The sequence below is a fragment of the Salvia hispanica genome, chromosome 4, assembly GCF_023119035.1.
Source record: "Salvia hispanica cultivar TCC Black 2014 chromosome 4, UniMelb_Shisp_WGS_1.0, whole genome shotgun sequence".
Taxonomy (NCBI): domain Eukaryota; kingdom Viridiplantae; phylum Streptophyta; class Magnoliopsida; order Lamiales; family Lamiaceae; genus Salvia; species Salvia hispanica.
Window position 1 is genome coordinate 32,087,091 of NC_062968.1, and position 12,443 is coordinate 32,099,533.

At 34.6% G+C, this 12,443-nt stretch overlaps 2 protein-coding genes across 2 annotated transcripts; one reads left to right on the forward strand and one right to left on the reverse strand.

Annotated features, from left to right (window-relative positions):
• The first annotated feature begins 570 nt into the window (after window positions 1-570).
• On the forward strand, window positions 571-1,611 carry LOC125217990 (cell number regulator 6-like). Its single transcript, XM_048119577.1, has 3 exons — window positions 571-732; window positions 840-954; window positions 1,071-1,611. The coding sequence occupies exons 1-3, from the start codon at window positions 637-639 to the stop codon at window positions 1,574-1,576; spliced, it is 717 nt and encodes a 238-aa protein (XP_047975534.1). The 5' UTR covers window positions 571-636; the 3' UTR covers window positions 1,577-1,611.
• Window positions 1,612-3,591: 1,980 nt separating this feature from the next.
• On the reverse strand, window positions 3,592-12,359 carry LOC125221725 (T-complex protein 1 subunit alpha-like). Its single transcript, XM_048123941.1, is given in 18 exon segments — window positions 3,592-3,882; window positions 3,969-4,059; window positions 6,006-6,109; window positions 6,206-6,334; window positions 7,134-7,238; window positions 7,458-7,592; window positions 8,121-8,207; window positions 8,518-8,614; window positions 8,926-9,143; window positions 9,707-9,772; window positions 9,972-10,069; window positions 10,956-11,004; window positions 11,123-11,182; window positions 11,299-11,330; window positions 11,333-11,384; window positions 11,473-11,562; window positions 12,007-12,071; window positions 12,163-12,359. Coding segments are annotated over 18 exon segments (1,635 nt in total). The 5' UTR covers window positions 12,236-12,359; the 3' UTR covers window positions 3,592-3,798.
• Between the last annotated feature and the right edge of the window lie 84 nt (window positions 12,360-12,443).

The following is a 12,443-nucleotide window of genomic DNA, read 5'->3' on the forward strand; positions in this document are numbered from 1 at the left end:
TTTTAGAAAATGTAATGGAAAGTGAGTTGAAAAAGTTGGTGGGATGTGGGTCCTACTTTTAAAGTATTAGTTTTATAATAAAATGTGAGTAAGAATGAGTTGGTGGAATATGGGGTCCACTACCAAAAATAGTAAAAAGTGAAGTGTGTCAAAAGTTGGGGGACGGACCGAAATAGTAAACTGTGTCAAAATTTGGGGGATGGAGGTAGTACCATATAAGGAAATGACTCAACTATGAAGAAACTTTCCGAAATGGTAAATGACTCAACTATAGTGAAACTGTAGTGAAAAGGAGGGAGTATTTGATAAATAAAACTTGCACATAGTATACCAAAGTTTATTAAAATACGCATTTTAAATAATGGTAGAAGTATAAATTAAAGTCGTATGTAGCACAACCCACATAGTAAATAGTATAGTATAGTATATAGGTGTAGTAGAAGCGTAGCTAGTTAATCAATTAATGCATGGGAGTGTTTTTCGATCCGATAATTCTACCAACTAACTTAACTGCTACTTCCTCATTTCAGCAAATATAATTAATTAAACACCAAAGAGTTTGAAATTAATCTCTCTTTCTGAGTTCATAGAATTCCCAAAAAGTTTATAAATTAATTAGTGTTTTGATTGAGAGAGATGGCAGAAGGGTCGTACGTGAAGCTAACAGAGGATCAGATTGCCTTACAAAATATCACTCCTGGTGAACTAAACGAACCCATTGATATAGAAAAGGTTATACATGTATTCAAGAAATTAAAAAGTTGGTCTGTATATACATATAGCATTGATGCACAATTTGAATGTAAATAGATTCATTAATTAGATGAGAAATCTTGCAGGCAAATGGTAGAACATGTGAGCTATGTGGGCAATCCCTACCTGTATCGTACGTGCCTCCAGCGGACGAAGATTGGGCTACCGGCATCTTTGGCTGCCTTGATGATTCTAATAGTTGTAAGTTAAACTTGAAACGGAGAACCATTGTTGATTCTCTTTATAAATTTTTTATAAAAAAAAAGACTAATGCGGGAATTAAAAGAGCATGTACTGATGAAATAAAATACGTGCAGGCGTGACAGGGTTGTTATGCCCGTGCGTGCTATTTGGGCGCAACATGGCGGTGGTGAACGAGAATATATCCCCGGATAGGGCGTGTGTGGGCCATGCAGTGTGCGTGGAAGGTGGCGTAGTGGCTGCTGCATTAACGATGGCGTGTAACGGGATGATTGATCCGGACACGGTGTGCCTGGTGACGGAGGGTCTGTTGTTCGCGTGGTGGGTGTGCGCCATATACAGCGGGATGGGGCGGCAGTTGCTGCAGCGGAAATACCACTTGAAGGATTCACCGTGTGATCCGTGTGGGGTGCACTGCTGCCTGCATTGGTGCGCCATATGCCAAGAACACAGAGAGATGAAGCATCATCTCTCTGAGGAATCGGCGGCCATTGTTGATCTTGATCCGCCTCAACTGCAGGAGATGATCAACGCTGCTGCCTCTGCCTCTGCCTCTGCTAATTCCCAACCAAACAATCAAATTGTATTAGTAACCACTAATCATGATACTAATAATCTGTAGTAATTCCCATCTCTACCTATTTTAATTTAGGGGAATATTTGATGTCTAATATTACGAAAATTTTCAAAAATTTGTTTTTTTTTTCAACAAACTTTATACTTGGCGTATAATATCACGAACTTAAATACCCCGGCTACATTTCATTTGTTATTACATCACCTAAGATATTGTCATCATTGAAAAATGATAGTGATGTGATTGTAAAGTCTTAGAAGCCAAGTATGATTATTCATCTCATTTTAATGTAGTAGTTGGATTTGTCACGGGTGGTAAAAAATTCAACAACTATTTAAGTTCGTGGAAAAAACAAATCTTTGAAAATTTTTGTGATATTAGGAGTCAATAGCCCTTTATTTTATATATAACCCTTCACCTGTATTGTTAGATATATATTCACATTAATCCTATTTAGCCTTTGAAGAAAGCATGACAGTTTCTAACACCGGATCATTTGACTACAAGGAATCCGCCATTTCTCTGTCACAATGGTCATATTAATAATACGACACAAAATTAGGACATATTATCCTATCCCATAATCATTATTGTAAAACTTATCCATACAATTAATCATGTTTTATGTTCAATTATTGATCAGTGGATAAAGTGGTAAAAGGTGGAAATAGTAGTAGGTTATAAAGAGTTCTTCTGTAAATAAGAAGTATTATGAAGATAAACTATAAAGAAGTTTATCACAAAAATAAGATAATTGATGCACATTTTTTGTGGACAGAGAATATACTCTAAAATAGTACTCCATATTCAAGCATTTTTAATTAGATTCAAACATTTATATAAACATTACAGTACATATTAATGAATAATTATTTAAAATTAAAAATCGATTATATTAATATAATTAAACTTTTCACTAGTGCTTACGCATTTAGACATTCATGACTACATATGTTTGCCATGACATAACCCTAAGGACAGCATCTATACATATATAAAAGGCGAGTTTTGGCCTTTTCTTGAAATATTTATATGTTTTGTTCTTATTCTGAAATATTTATAAGTTATGGACCAATTTGAATATTTTAAGTAACTCATGAATATTTATTTAGATATTTTAATGAGTATTTGACTAATTCTTAAAGCACTACAATGACTCATTGGTGGTTACAAATATTTAAATAGAATAATGAGCATTTAACAAATTTTGTAACATATATTGTCTTGATTTTAAAATTATGATGTTTTAATTCCATGATCTCTCATTTACTAATTTTGTACCTATAAAAGGCATAGAATTGTGGATGAAATACAATATACACACTAACAAAACATTCTTCATTCTCTCTCAAGCTCTCAACATTTTATTACACATTTTAGGAACATTGTTTTGCTCGATTTTGGAGCCCTGTCAAGTTTATAGGTGCCTAGCAGGTTTGAGATGTTATATACGTTAGGAGGAAGTCGTTTTTATCTCTGGAGAAAATATGTCAATCCGAGAGCACTAACCGTGATGTAATTTGTCTTGCGGAAAGATGGTTTTTCTTGACTAATTTTCATTGTAATTTCCATTTCATTTATTGTTGTTTTTTTCCTTTGATTACAAAAGTTAGAGTACCGCGTGTATATGGTTCCAGAATTTTATCTCAATATTTCTTACAGTTCTTAGAAAGAGAAGAATTGTAACATCCTTAACTCAAACATACATAGTATTTATCTTCATCTTTACACAATTTATTATTTTTAGTAGAGAAATATGAAGGATTGTTTTAAACATATTTTTCAAAAATGTCAACACTTAATGTAGTCTCTTTATCATTGTCCAAATAATTGTGTTTGTCTCAATTCAATTTTAAATATGTTTAAGTTAATGTCTTTAGGTGTAAAATGAATTGAGGAGTATATATTTATTGAATTTTTATTACATAGTAGTATATTTTTCTATTTTAAATCGTATATAATTATATTGTTTCTTATTTTAATTAATCGATTAACAATTTAAAATTGTATGACAAAAAAATATAATATTCCGTCGTGCATCGCATGGGTTAAGACTAGTGTGTTATAAAAGTCATGATTTCACTTCATGACATGAAAATTGAAAAATTGTACTACTACTTGTACATAAAAACATCATAGACAGCGCCATGTGTAAATTCAAAATTCTGTTTCGAAAACACTAGGATATCAAAAGATAGAATATGCATAGTTATACTACTGTTACGATGTGATAAAATAGCCTACGAATTATAACCAAGTTGCAACCCCTACTCGTCATTCTGGCTCTCGTCTTTAACAAGCCTGATCATGTCGTCAATCCGGAGAATAGTAATAGCAGCTTCAGTAGCAAACTAGCAATGAATGAAAACAGATTCTTGAGTTCAAATGTGTATAGTGCTGAAAGATTAATGAATCGTTCTAGTTGCCAGGCTCTTACCTGGATTATTTTCACTTTGCTCATTGCAGGCTCAATAACTCCAGCTTCCAAGTTGTTCCGAACGGTACCATTTATCAGATCCAGACCCATACTGCAGTAATAAACAAGGAAGTATCATCAACAAAAGCGCCTTCCATCAAGGCCAAGAACAACTGTTCTTTGCAGCATTTTTACTAGATTTACCATATGATGAATAAATTCAATATTATATTATGCTAGGGATTCGAAGATATAAAAACAACAGTGGAACAATAAAATTCCAGGCAAAATGCAGGTACTCCAGTGTCACATAATATGGATTTAAGATTCAAGTGACAGTCATCAATGATTGAATTATATGACTCATAATCATCTAGCAACCTCAATTAGTATTAAACCAAAGGTAATTAATAAATGCAGAGCAAACCAATATGATACTGATACCATCATCCTTCTATGCTAACCAATTTAAACAGCCAATGTTAAACATGCTTACGATCCTAATTCCTAAAGATGTTTCAAAACACTACTAACGCTTACCTAAACAGAAAATGAGATCCTTGGGCAACGGTAAATAAAGAAAATAAAATTAACAATGATGAGAATGATTGAAGTTAAGGTTGTTAATTTGAGGGTATTTTGTTCTCTTAGGCTCTACTTGGTAGGATGGAATGGAATAAGGAGGGAATGGAATGAAGGTCATTCTTGTGCTTGGTAAGTACAAGGAATGCAAAAGGAATGGAATTGTTATTCCTTGATTGATTCCATTCCTATGTTTGATACCTACAAATTATTATAGAAATGGAATGGAATGAAATATGAATAATTAATATGTTGATTCTACCAAAAATAACACTACAGTACACACATTTCACACACTACACACATTTCACACACTACACACACTACACACATTTCACACATTTCACGCACTACACACATTTCACACATTTAACACAATACACACACTACAAACACTAATCACATGTAACACATTTCAAGCATCCTATTTTTGAATTTGTGTACTGTGTAGTGTGTTCAATGTGTGTAGTGTGTAGTGTGTGAAATGTGTGCATTGTGTGAAATGTGTGCATTGTGTGAAAATGTGTGAAGAGTGTGTAGTATGTGAACTGTGTGAAATGGGTGTAGTGTGTGAAATGTGCGTAGTGTGCGAATGTGAAGTGTGCGAATGTGAAGTGTGCGAATGTGAAGTGTGTGAAGTGTGTGTAGTGTGTGAAGTGTATGTAGTGTGTGAAGTGTGTGTAGTGTGTGAAATTTGTGTAGTGTGTGAAATTTGTGTAGTGTGTGAAGTGTGTGTAGTGTGTGAAGTGTGTGTAGTGTGTGAAATTTGTGAAGTGTGTGAAGTGTGTGTGGATTTTTCAATTATTAAAAAATTTAAAATTTTAATGTTATTGTAAAATTGTGATAATATTAAATTTAAATATAATATAAAATAATATTTATATAATTTTGTTAAATTTTAAAATAAGAAGAAAGGAAAATGGAATGGAATGGAATGGTCATTCCTTAGCTAAATGGATGGAATGGGTATTCCCATGTGGAATGGAATGGTGATTCCTAACAAAATATTTACCAAGCAAAGGAATGGAATGGAGGTAGGAATGTCATTCCATTCCTCCATTCCATTCCACCATACCAAGAAGGGCCTTAGAGAATCTATTACTATTATAAAAGTGCATATTCCTACATATTTTTACATATTTTTACATATTATAAATCTAAGGATAGTTTAGTCATTTCATGTATAGGTGTATGTATATAATTAATTCTTACAATTCTGATACACCTATAATATCCTTATCATAATTTTAAGGATGGTAGTAAATTCATTGTATAGGTGTATATTTTTATAATCTACTTCAGATAAGGATAATTTTATACCTAGAATCTATAAAAATTTAAAATAAGACTTATCTGTTTCCGATACAGATAAAATTATTATTCATATAGATAACTATTAACATGCATCGTATGTACAATTTGGTAGTAACACCAAAACAACTAAGCAGTGTAATACTGCTAATATGCGATATATACCTTGACAAATGCTTTTTATCTGCTTTGGTCTGTGCAGTGTGGTGGTAAGCTCGTAGTTTAGCAACCAAATCAGTAGCGTCCTTAGCAGCATTGACAGCAAGTACCTAGAAGGAAAATATCCAGATGCACTTCAGTTGGCAAAAGATAACTTATGAGCTTTTGATGAAATAAAATCAAGAACAAAGTTTGCTTGTAAGTACCTTAGGAATGATCAATAAAGCTTCAGCAAACTCAGCTATGGCCAACTGCTCCCGTGACCCCAGAGTTGTAGCTAAATTCTCCAAATATACAGATAGGGCAGCCTCAACTGCACCTCCACCAGCAACAACCTATATTTCATCGAACTCAAGAAGATGAGGTACTTGTATCTATGACAATTGTCTATGTTTTTGTCAGATCTAAATGTTTAAAATTTGGCTTGAATAATACTCCTCTTTCCCATTAAATATGAAACATTTGCTTTTTCACACATGTTTTGGAAAAATGATACTACCTCCGTCCCCCAAAATTTGCTACACTTTGACCCGACACGGGTTTTAAGAAATGTAATGGAAAGTGAGTTGAAAAAGTTGGTGGGATGTGGGTCCTACTTTAAAGTATTAGTTTTATAATAAAATGTGAGTAGGAATGAGTTAGTGGAATATGGGGTCTACTACCAAAAATGGTAAAACTGAAGTGTATCAAATTTTCGGGGACGGACCGAAATAGTAAACTGTATCAAATTTTCAGGGACAGAGGTAGTAATAAATAATTAAAGTGGAGAAAAAATAAAGTAAAAAAGAGAATATATAAAGGGGACTCTCCTCTACATCATTCTCTCTATTACTTTTTTTCTCACCACTTTAGTTATTTATTATAATTTTTTCAAAACAAGTGCACAAAAGCAAACGTTGAATATTTAATGGGACAGGGGGAGTAGTAAGCAACAATGTGTTACCTATAAATTTGAAATTTAAGCATAAAAATAACAAGCGCATTTCAAGATGTGTAGCATTTAAGTAAAACTAATAGACATATCAAGTCTAAGAAAGAGACAACAATTAATAGAAAAATAAGTTCAATACTTAAGGAATATACGAAAAATTAGACAGAGTGCCACAGTCAAAATAAATGACAACAGAATCTTACAGTATTAGATTCAAGAGTCCTTTTGACAACGCATATGGCATCATGCAAAGCCCTGTCCATTTCATCAAGCATGTAATCGTTGGCACCTCTAAGTATTAATGAAACCTGAAAAAAAGCAAATTCCAGGTCAATATGTATAATACTGAATGAAAGTTACTGTAAGACATTAATCTATACATTTAAAAAATGAGCATTTTCATGAATAAAAATGATTGGGAGTTGAACCAACCAACTCATCAAATTGCAAACTATCAGAAGTAGCTCAAGCATTTCAGCAGGACAAGAAATCATTTTAGTATTAAAGAATTCAGAGCTAATACATACCGCACTTGAGGTTTTGGTTCCTTTTATCATAATCACATCATCATCAGCAATTCGTTCCTCCACTACTTCATCAGCATGTCCCAGAAGTGATGCATCAAATGTTTCTTCCCCTTCCATATCAGCAAAAGTTGAAACCTGCATAGGAGCAACAATTAAGGATTGATACATAAAAAATGATAACAGTTTTTCACTCTATCTTTTTCCAAAGCAAGAGATCTCAAAATAGAAATTTGATAGCTAGAAAAAGAAAATCATATAAGCCTATGCCTCTTGTTGAGAAAGACAAATCTCAAGAACTGTCATACTTATATTGGACTTAATTTTGTTGTTTATAAGTAGCATCATCGATGAGAAAATGGTAAACGGGAAGTTAGGGATATTAACTCGAGTAAATGAATAATAGTAGGAGACCTCTTTAAGCAACCATATCGTTATGAATTATGATACCACACTTCAGTTTCGTGGTCATATTCATTAAACCCTTTTTTGTAACTATATATGGTGGTCGAGCCGTCGAGTCATGATTTCAGCATAACCATCTCTTAGGTCATTCTAAATCTGAACTCATCCATAATACTAATAATTAATCTTCCTTTTTAAACGTTTATGGGAACAAACAAAAGATATAAGACAGGCAGTTGGAAGATAAGAAGCAAAACCTACCGCAGAAGCACCAGTTGCCTTGGCAACGTGACGCAGATCTTCCTTGCGAACACGTCTCACTGCTATTGCACCAGCCTCCACAAAATACTGTTACAGTATAACACACAGTCACAACAAGAGAAAACCAAGTAGATGTGCAAAGATAATACGTTAGCACAATACAACAATATTCTATTTCATGGCTTAATGAAAATGGTTCTGACTTCAACCCTTTCCAGCAGTGTTTCCACTGTTTGCCCAGTTATCATACAAGATTGGCTTATTTTTACATCAATGTCTGTTAAGCAAGCTATAAAATGGAAGCATAATAAAAGAAACTAACATCATATGAAAATGTATCTGCCAGTATAAAGGATGAAAGAACTTCTATGCGACTAAGGTTGTGCTGAAGGCAGACCTTGAGTGCCATGTCATCGATTCCTTTTGTAGTTAAAATTACATTGGCTCCTGCCTGAAGAAGTTTCTGAATACGTTCTTTTGTCATGTCCGCTTCTCTAAAAGTCAAGAGGTCAATCAATTGTTAGTACATTTAAACTTCAGGGAAGTTGTGCGGGTAAATTGCTGTGGCCTTCAAACGGCACTTAATATACACGAGCAACTATAGAATATGAATAAGCAACACCAGTAAAAATGCATATCTCCAAAACATGCAAATTTATTTACGGTTGCCTGATACAATTAATGTGTGGGCCAGAAATACAGAATTATAGATCCAACTAATGAAAAGATGCTAAATAGATTACAATGAAGTCAACTGCCTTGTTTAGGACACAATATCTTACAAGAAATGAATAAAATAAATCACCTTTGACGAATCTTCTCCAACTCTCTGGGGTCAGTGACCAAAACTTGGACACCCATTTGCATTTTTGCCTTCTGAAGATTAAAATCAAGACAAGCAATTCTGGCTGGAGCAACCCTCAATGGCATGCCCTGTGCAGCACGTCCCGTGTTGAGAGCATACCCCTTCAGTAAGTAGCTATCTCGGGCACTTTTACCATGGGCTTTAAGAATATTGATTCCCTGAATATTACCAATATCATTTGAGCTACTTCTTCCAGATCAACGGTTAAAACAGTGATGTGAAGCTAGAATTCATGCATATTCAGGAACCTTTTTCTCCAGCCTTTCAAATCTATGTTTATTGACTGTCCTTGTGGACACAGGGTTTTACATAGAAAGGTGAAGGAAAGCAAGTCAACAAGTCTAGTTTCAACCAAATTTAAATGTCAATTATTAATGCGCTCTTTGAAGCAAATACATTTCCTATTTAACATCTAAAAAATTGTCAATGTGTTTGTACTTTGTACAAGCTGTAAATTAAAGAGAGAGGAAAAGGAAAGTATTTCCTTTAGCTTTTACTGTTTACAATAAACCCAATATATAAAATACAACAACATTAATAAAATTCACATTCTTTTACACTCTTGTGATCTAATTCTTGGATTCCTAATAAACCCGAAAAATGCAAAACTGTCTATCCCCAACCCTGCCTCCCTACCCCCAACCAAAAAACATGTTTAGAAGAGAACAGAGTAAGGGAAAGGATAACTAGAAGGGAACATCAAACAGCAACAAGCACCAACCTTGATTGGATATTTAACTTCACCTCTGGCATTGGTCATCTTTACTGCTTGTACAGCTTCCACAACCTGAAGTGAAACTAACTTGAGTTATGACTACAAATAAAGTGATGAGATGATAGGAAACAGCTGCTAAATGCACATCTCATGAACCGGGTTTCTTTAGTGGGAAAGAGGAAGCACTTTCATGCCAGATGCCAGACGCACAACTCAAAAGTTAAGAATGAAATCATCGTTCCTAGCTACTGCTAATCACTAAGCAACTTACCAGATTTGCAAAGAAATCGCTATCACCACCTATCAATTTTGAGGACATGCATGTCTTCGCAGAGTTTACAAGAGAATCTTTCCCAAGCTTTTCTACCTAATATACACATGGAAAAATGGCTGTCAGAGTGATGCAGTTGTATCAGTACATTTAAACAGATAATAGACTGCAAAAAAGTTCTAAATCTTTCCAGTGGCAAAGTATCTATTTAAGTTGTTAATATAATTTTTAACTTGATAAAGAACCAACCATTCAAGGATATTAGAGGCGAAAGCATCAGGTTGACTCAGAAGAAACCAAGGATGAAGCTTCTGTAATAATCTTGATTATTGAGTCGTTATTTATAAATAATATTAGATTATATATCTACATATCATATGCTCCCTCTGTCCCATTCAAGATGTCCACATTCATGAGTGACACGGGATTTTAGGAGAAGTTGTTAGGTGGAGTAAATCGAGAGAAAAAAAAGGTAGTTGAATATTTCAATGAGGACAGAGGAGAGTGAGATTTATTTCCAAATATAGAAAGTGGACATCTTGAGTGGACGAAGGGAGTAGGGTTTAGGAAATATGGTTCCTTGAGACTATTAGGGTTAGGAATTAGCAGTTGAGTTTTGCAGCAGAGCTGTTGGACAGTCACTAGCCTGTGGAGGCTGCTTTCTTAGGTCCTTCATTGAGATTCATTCCATCATAACTGGCCCATTATCATATGTTCGTGAAGCAGGCGGGAAAAGGGAGCGCACTTCAGTGGCGAGATTGAAAGAGGAGAGTTATGAGAGAAGCTGTATAAAGTATAAACCAAAAACTGTAGCATGACAACTTAAAATGCTTAAAAGATTTGGCAGTGTTGGTTTATCCAAACAAGAAAGGTAATCCAATTCAAATTATGGCATGTCTAGCCTCTTCATAATTTTAATATTTTTAAACTTCAGGAAATGTATTATACAAAATCAATAGATATCAAATGGTCAGGGAGTAAACCTTACAGCCAGCTTCTCATCAACATATTTACATGCTTCCCTCATTGAAAGCTGCCAAGAAATGTTTACACAATTAGATGTATCATGAACATACAAAAGATTACACCGTGAAGGGAAGTATAGAGATCAATATGTACTGGGGAAACTGTATAGAAGGACAAAAGCTTACTCTGTATCCACTGATTATTGATGTTGGATGTATCTTATTTCTAACTAAATCGTTAGCTTTCTGCAAAAAAGACTGTCATATTAGTACTCAGGATTCATATTCCCAATATATAATAGGTGAATGTAAAACAAGATTAGAGGATTCTTTTATCTTGCTGCCAGGTCCAGATATGTTACCTTAAGCAATTCTGCAGCTACGATGACCACAGAGTTGTCCCATCTCCAACTTCTCGGTCTTGTAGTTCAGCCAACTCAACAAGGACCTATACGAATTGAAGATGAAGGCAACATAAGTAAGGAACTGGTTGTTCAAAAACTGATTTTGTAGAAGCCAAAAGTTTATTCATTCACCTTGGCAGCTGGGTGCTCCACTTCCAGCATCTTCAGTATTGTCGCACCATCATTAGTGATGGTCACATCACCAATATCATCCACGAGCATCTGAAAAGCAGAATATAGGATATTGAGCAAAATAGAACAAAATTTCCAGTTTGATATCACATTCAAAATTGTGCACAAGTAATAGTAGGAAATGCAGATGGGTCCATGACTTATGCACATCAAGCTGTTAGTTACATTATACCTACTCCTTCCTTCACTAAAAGAATTAACCACATACACCATTCACTAAAGCCCTCCAAAAGATTCACATACACAATTGCTTATAGCCAAAAATTAACTGCAAATTTAGCTCAACTGTTATATACATCTTCTCATTCCACGTAGCCTAATCACAGGCATTATAAAAACATCACTAGATTCAGGATATTATAGAGAACTCACATGTAACGGAAGCCTAAATGCACTCAGTGGTAAAATATCATTCTAATCCAAGACCACCTTAGCATAAATTCACGCAAAAAAAAGAATTTATAATTGAAATACCTTATCAAGGCCGACAGGACCAAGCGAAGACTTGACGATGTTCGACACGGCCTGGCATGCCATCACTGCTCATTTCCAACAACAAAATACATCAATATCGAAGGAAAATCCAACATACATCCGAACAAGAGCTATACATCGAACGATAATTCATACCGTTTTGAGCGCGAACGTCTTGCCCAGATTGCCGCTCGCCGGAAATATCAGGTGTATTTGCAGCAAACGACATTTTTTAATGTATTCAAACAGCTAAAAGAAGGCAGATCGAGTCGGCGGCTTTCGTCTGCTTTACAATATAGATTTTGAGCGTAGAAATAGTGAGAGTGATCTCCCTCTCTCTCTCTCGCAAAGGGCTTCGATTGCAGAAACAATTCTTAGCTCAGTGTGGAAGGGTTTGAGTTTGAGCGGAACATTTTTAAACTAAACGACGGCTTTAT

Excerpts from the sequence above, each read along its gene's own strand:
- LOC125217990 (XM_048119577.1), top strand. The coding sequence starts at position 637 with ATGGCAGAAGGGTCGTACGTGAAGCTAACAGAGGATCAGATTGCCTTA. Across the intron at positions 733-839 it reads AACCCATTGATATAGAAAAG|GCAAATGGTAGAACATGTGA; the intron begins GTTATACATGTA and ends GAAATCTTGCAG. Across the intron at positions 955-1,070 it reads CCTTGATGATTCTAATAGTT|GCGTGACAGGGTTGTTATGC; the intron begins GTAAGTTAAACT and ends AAATACGTGCAG.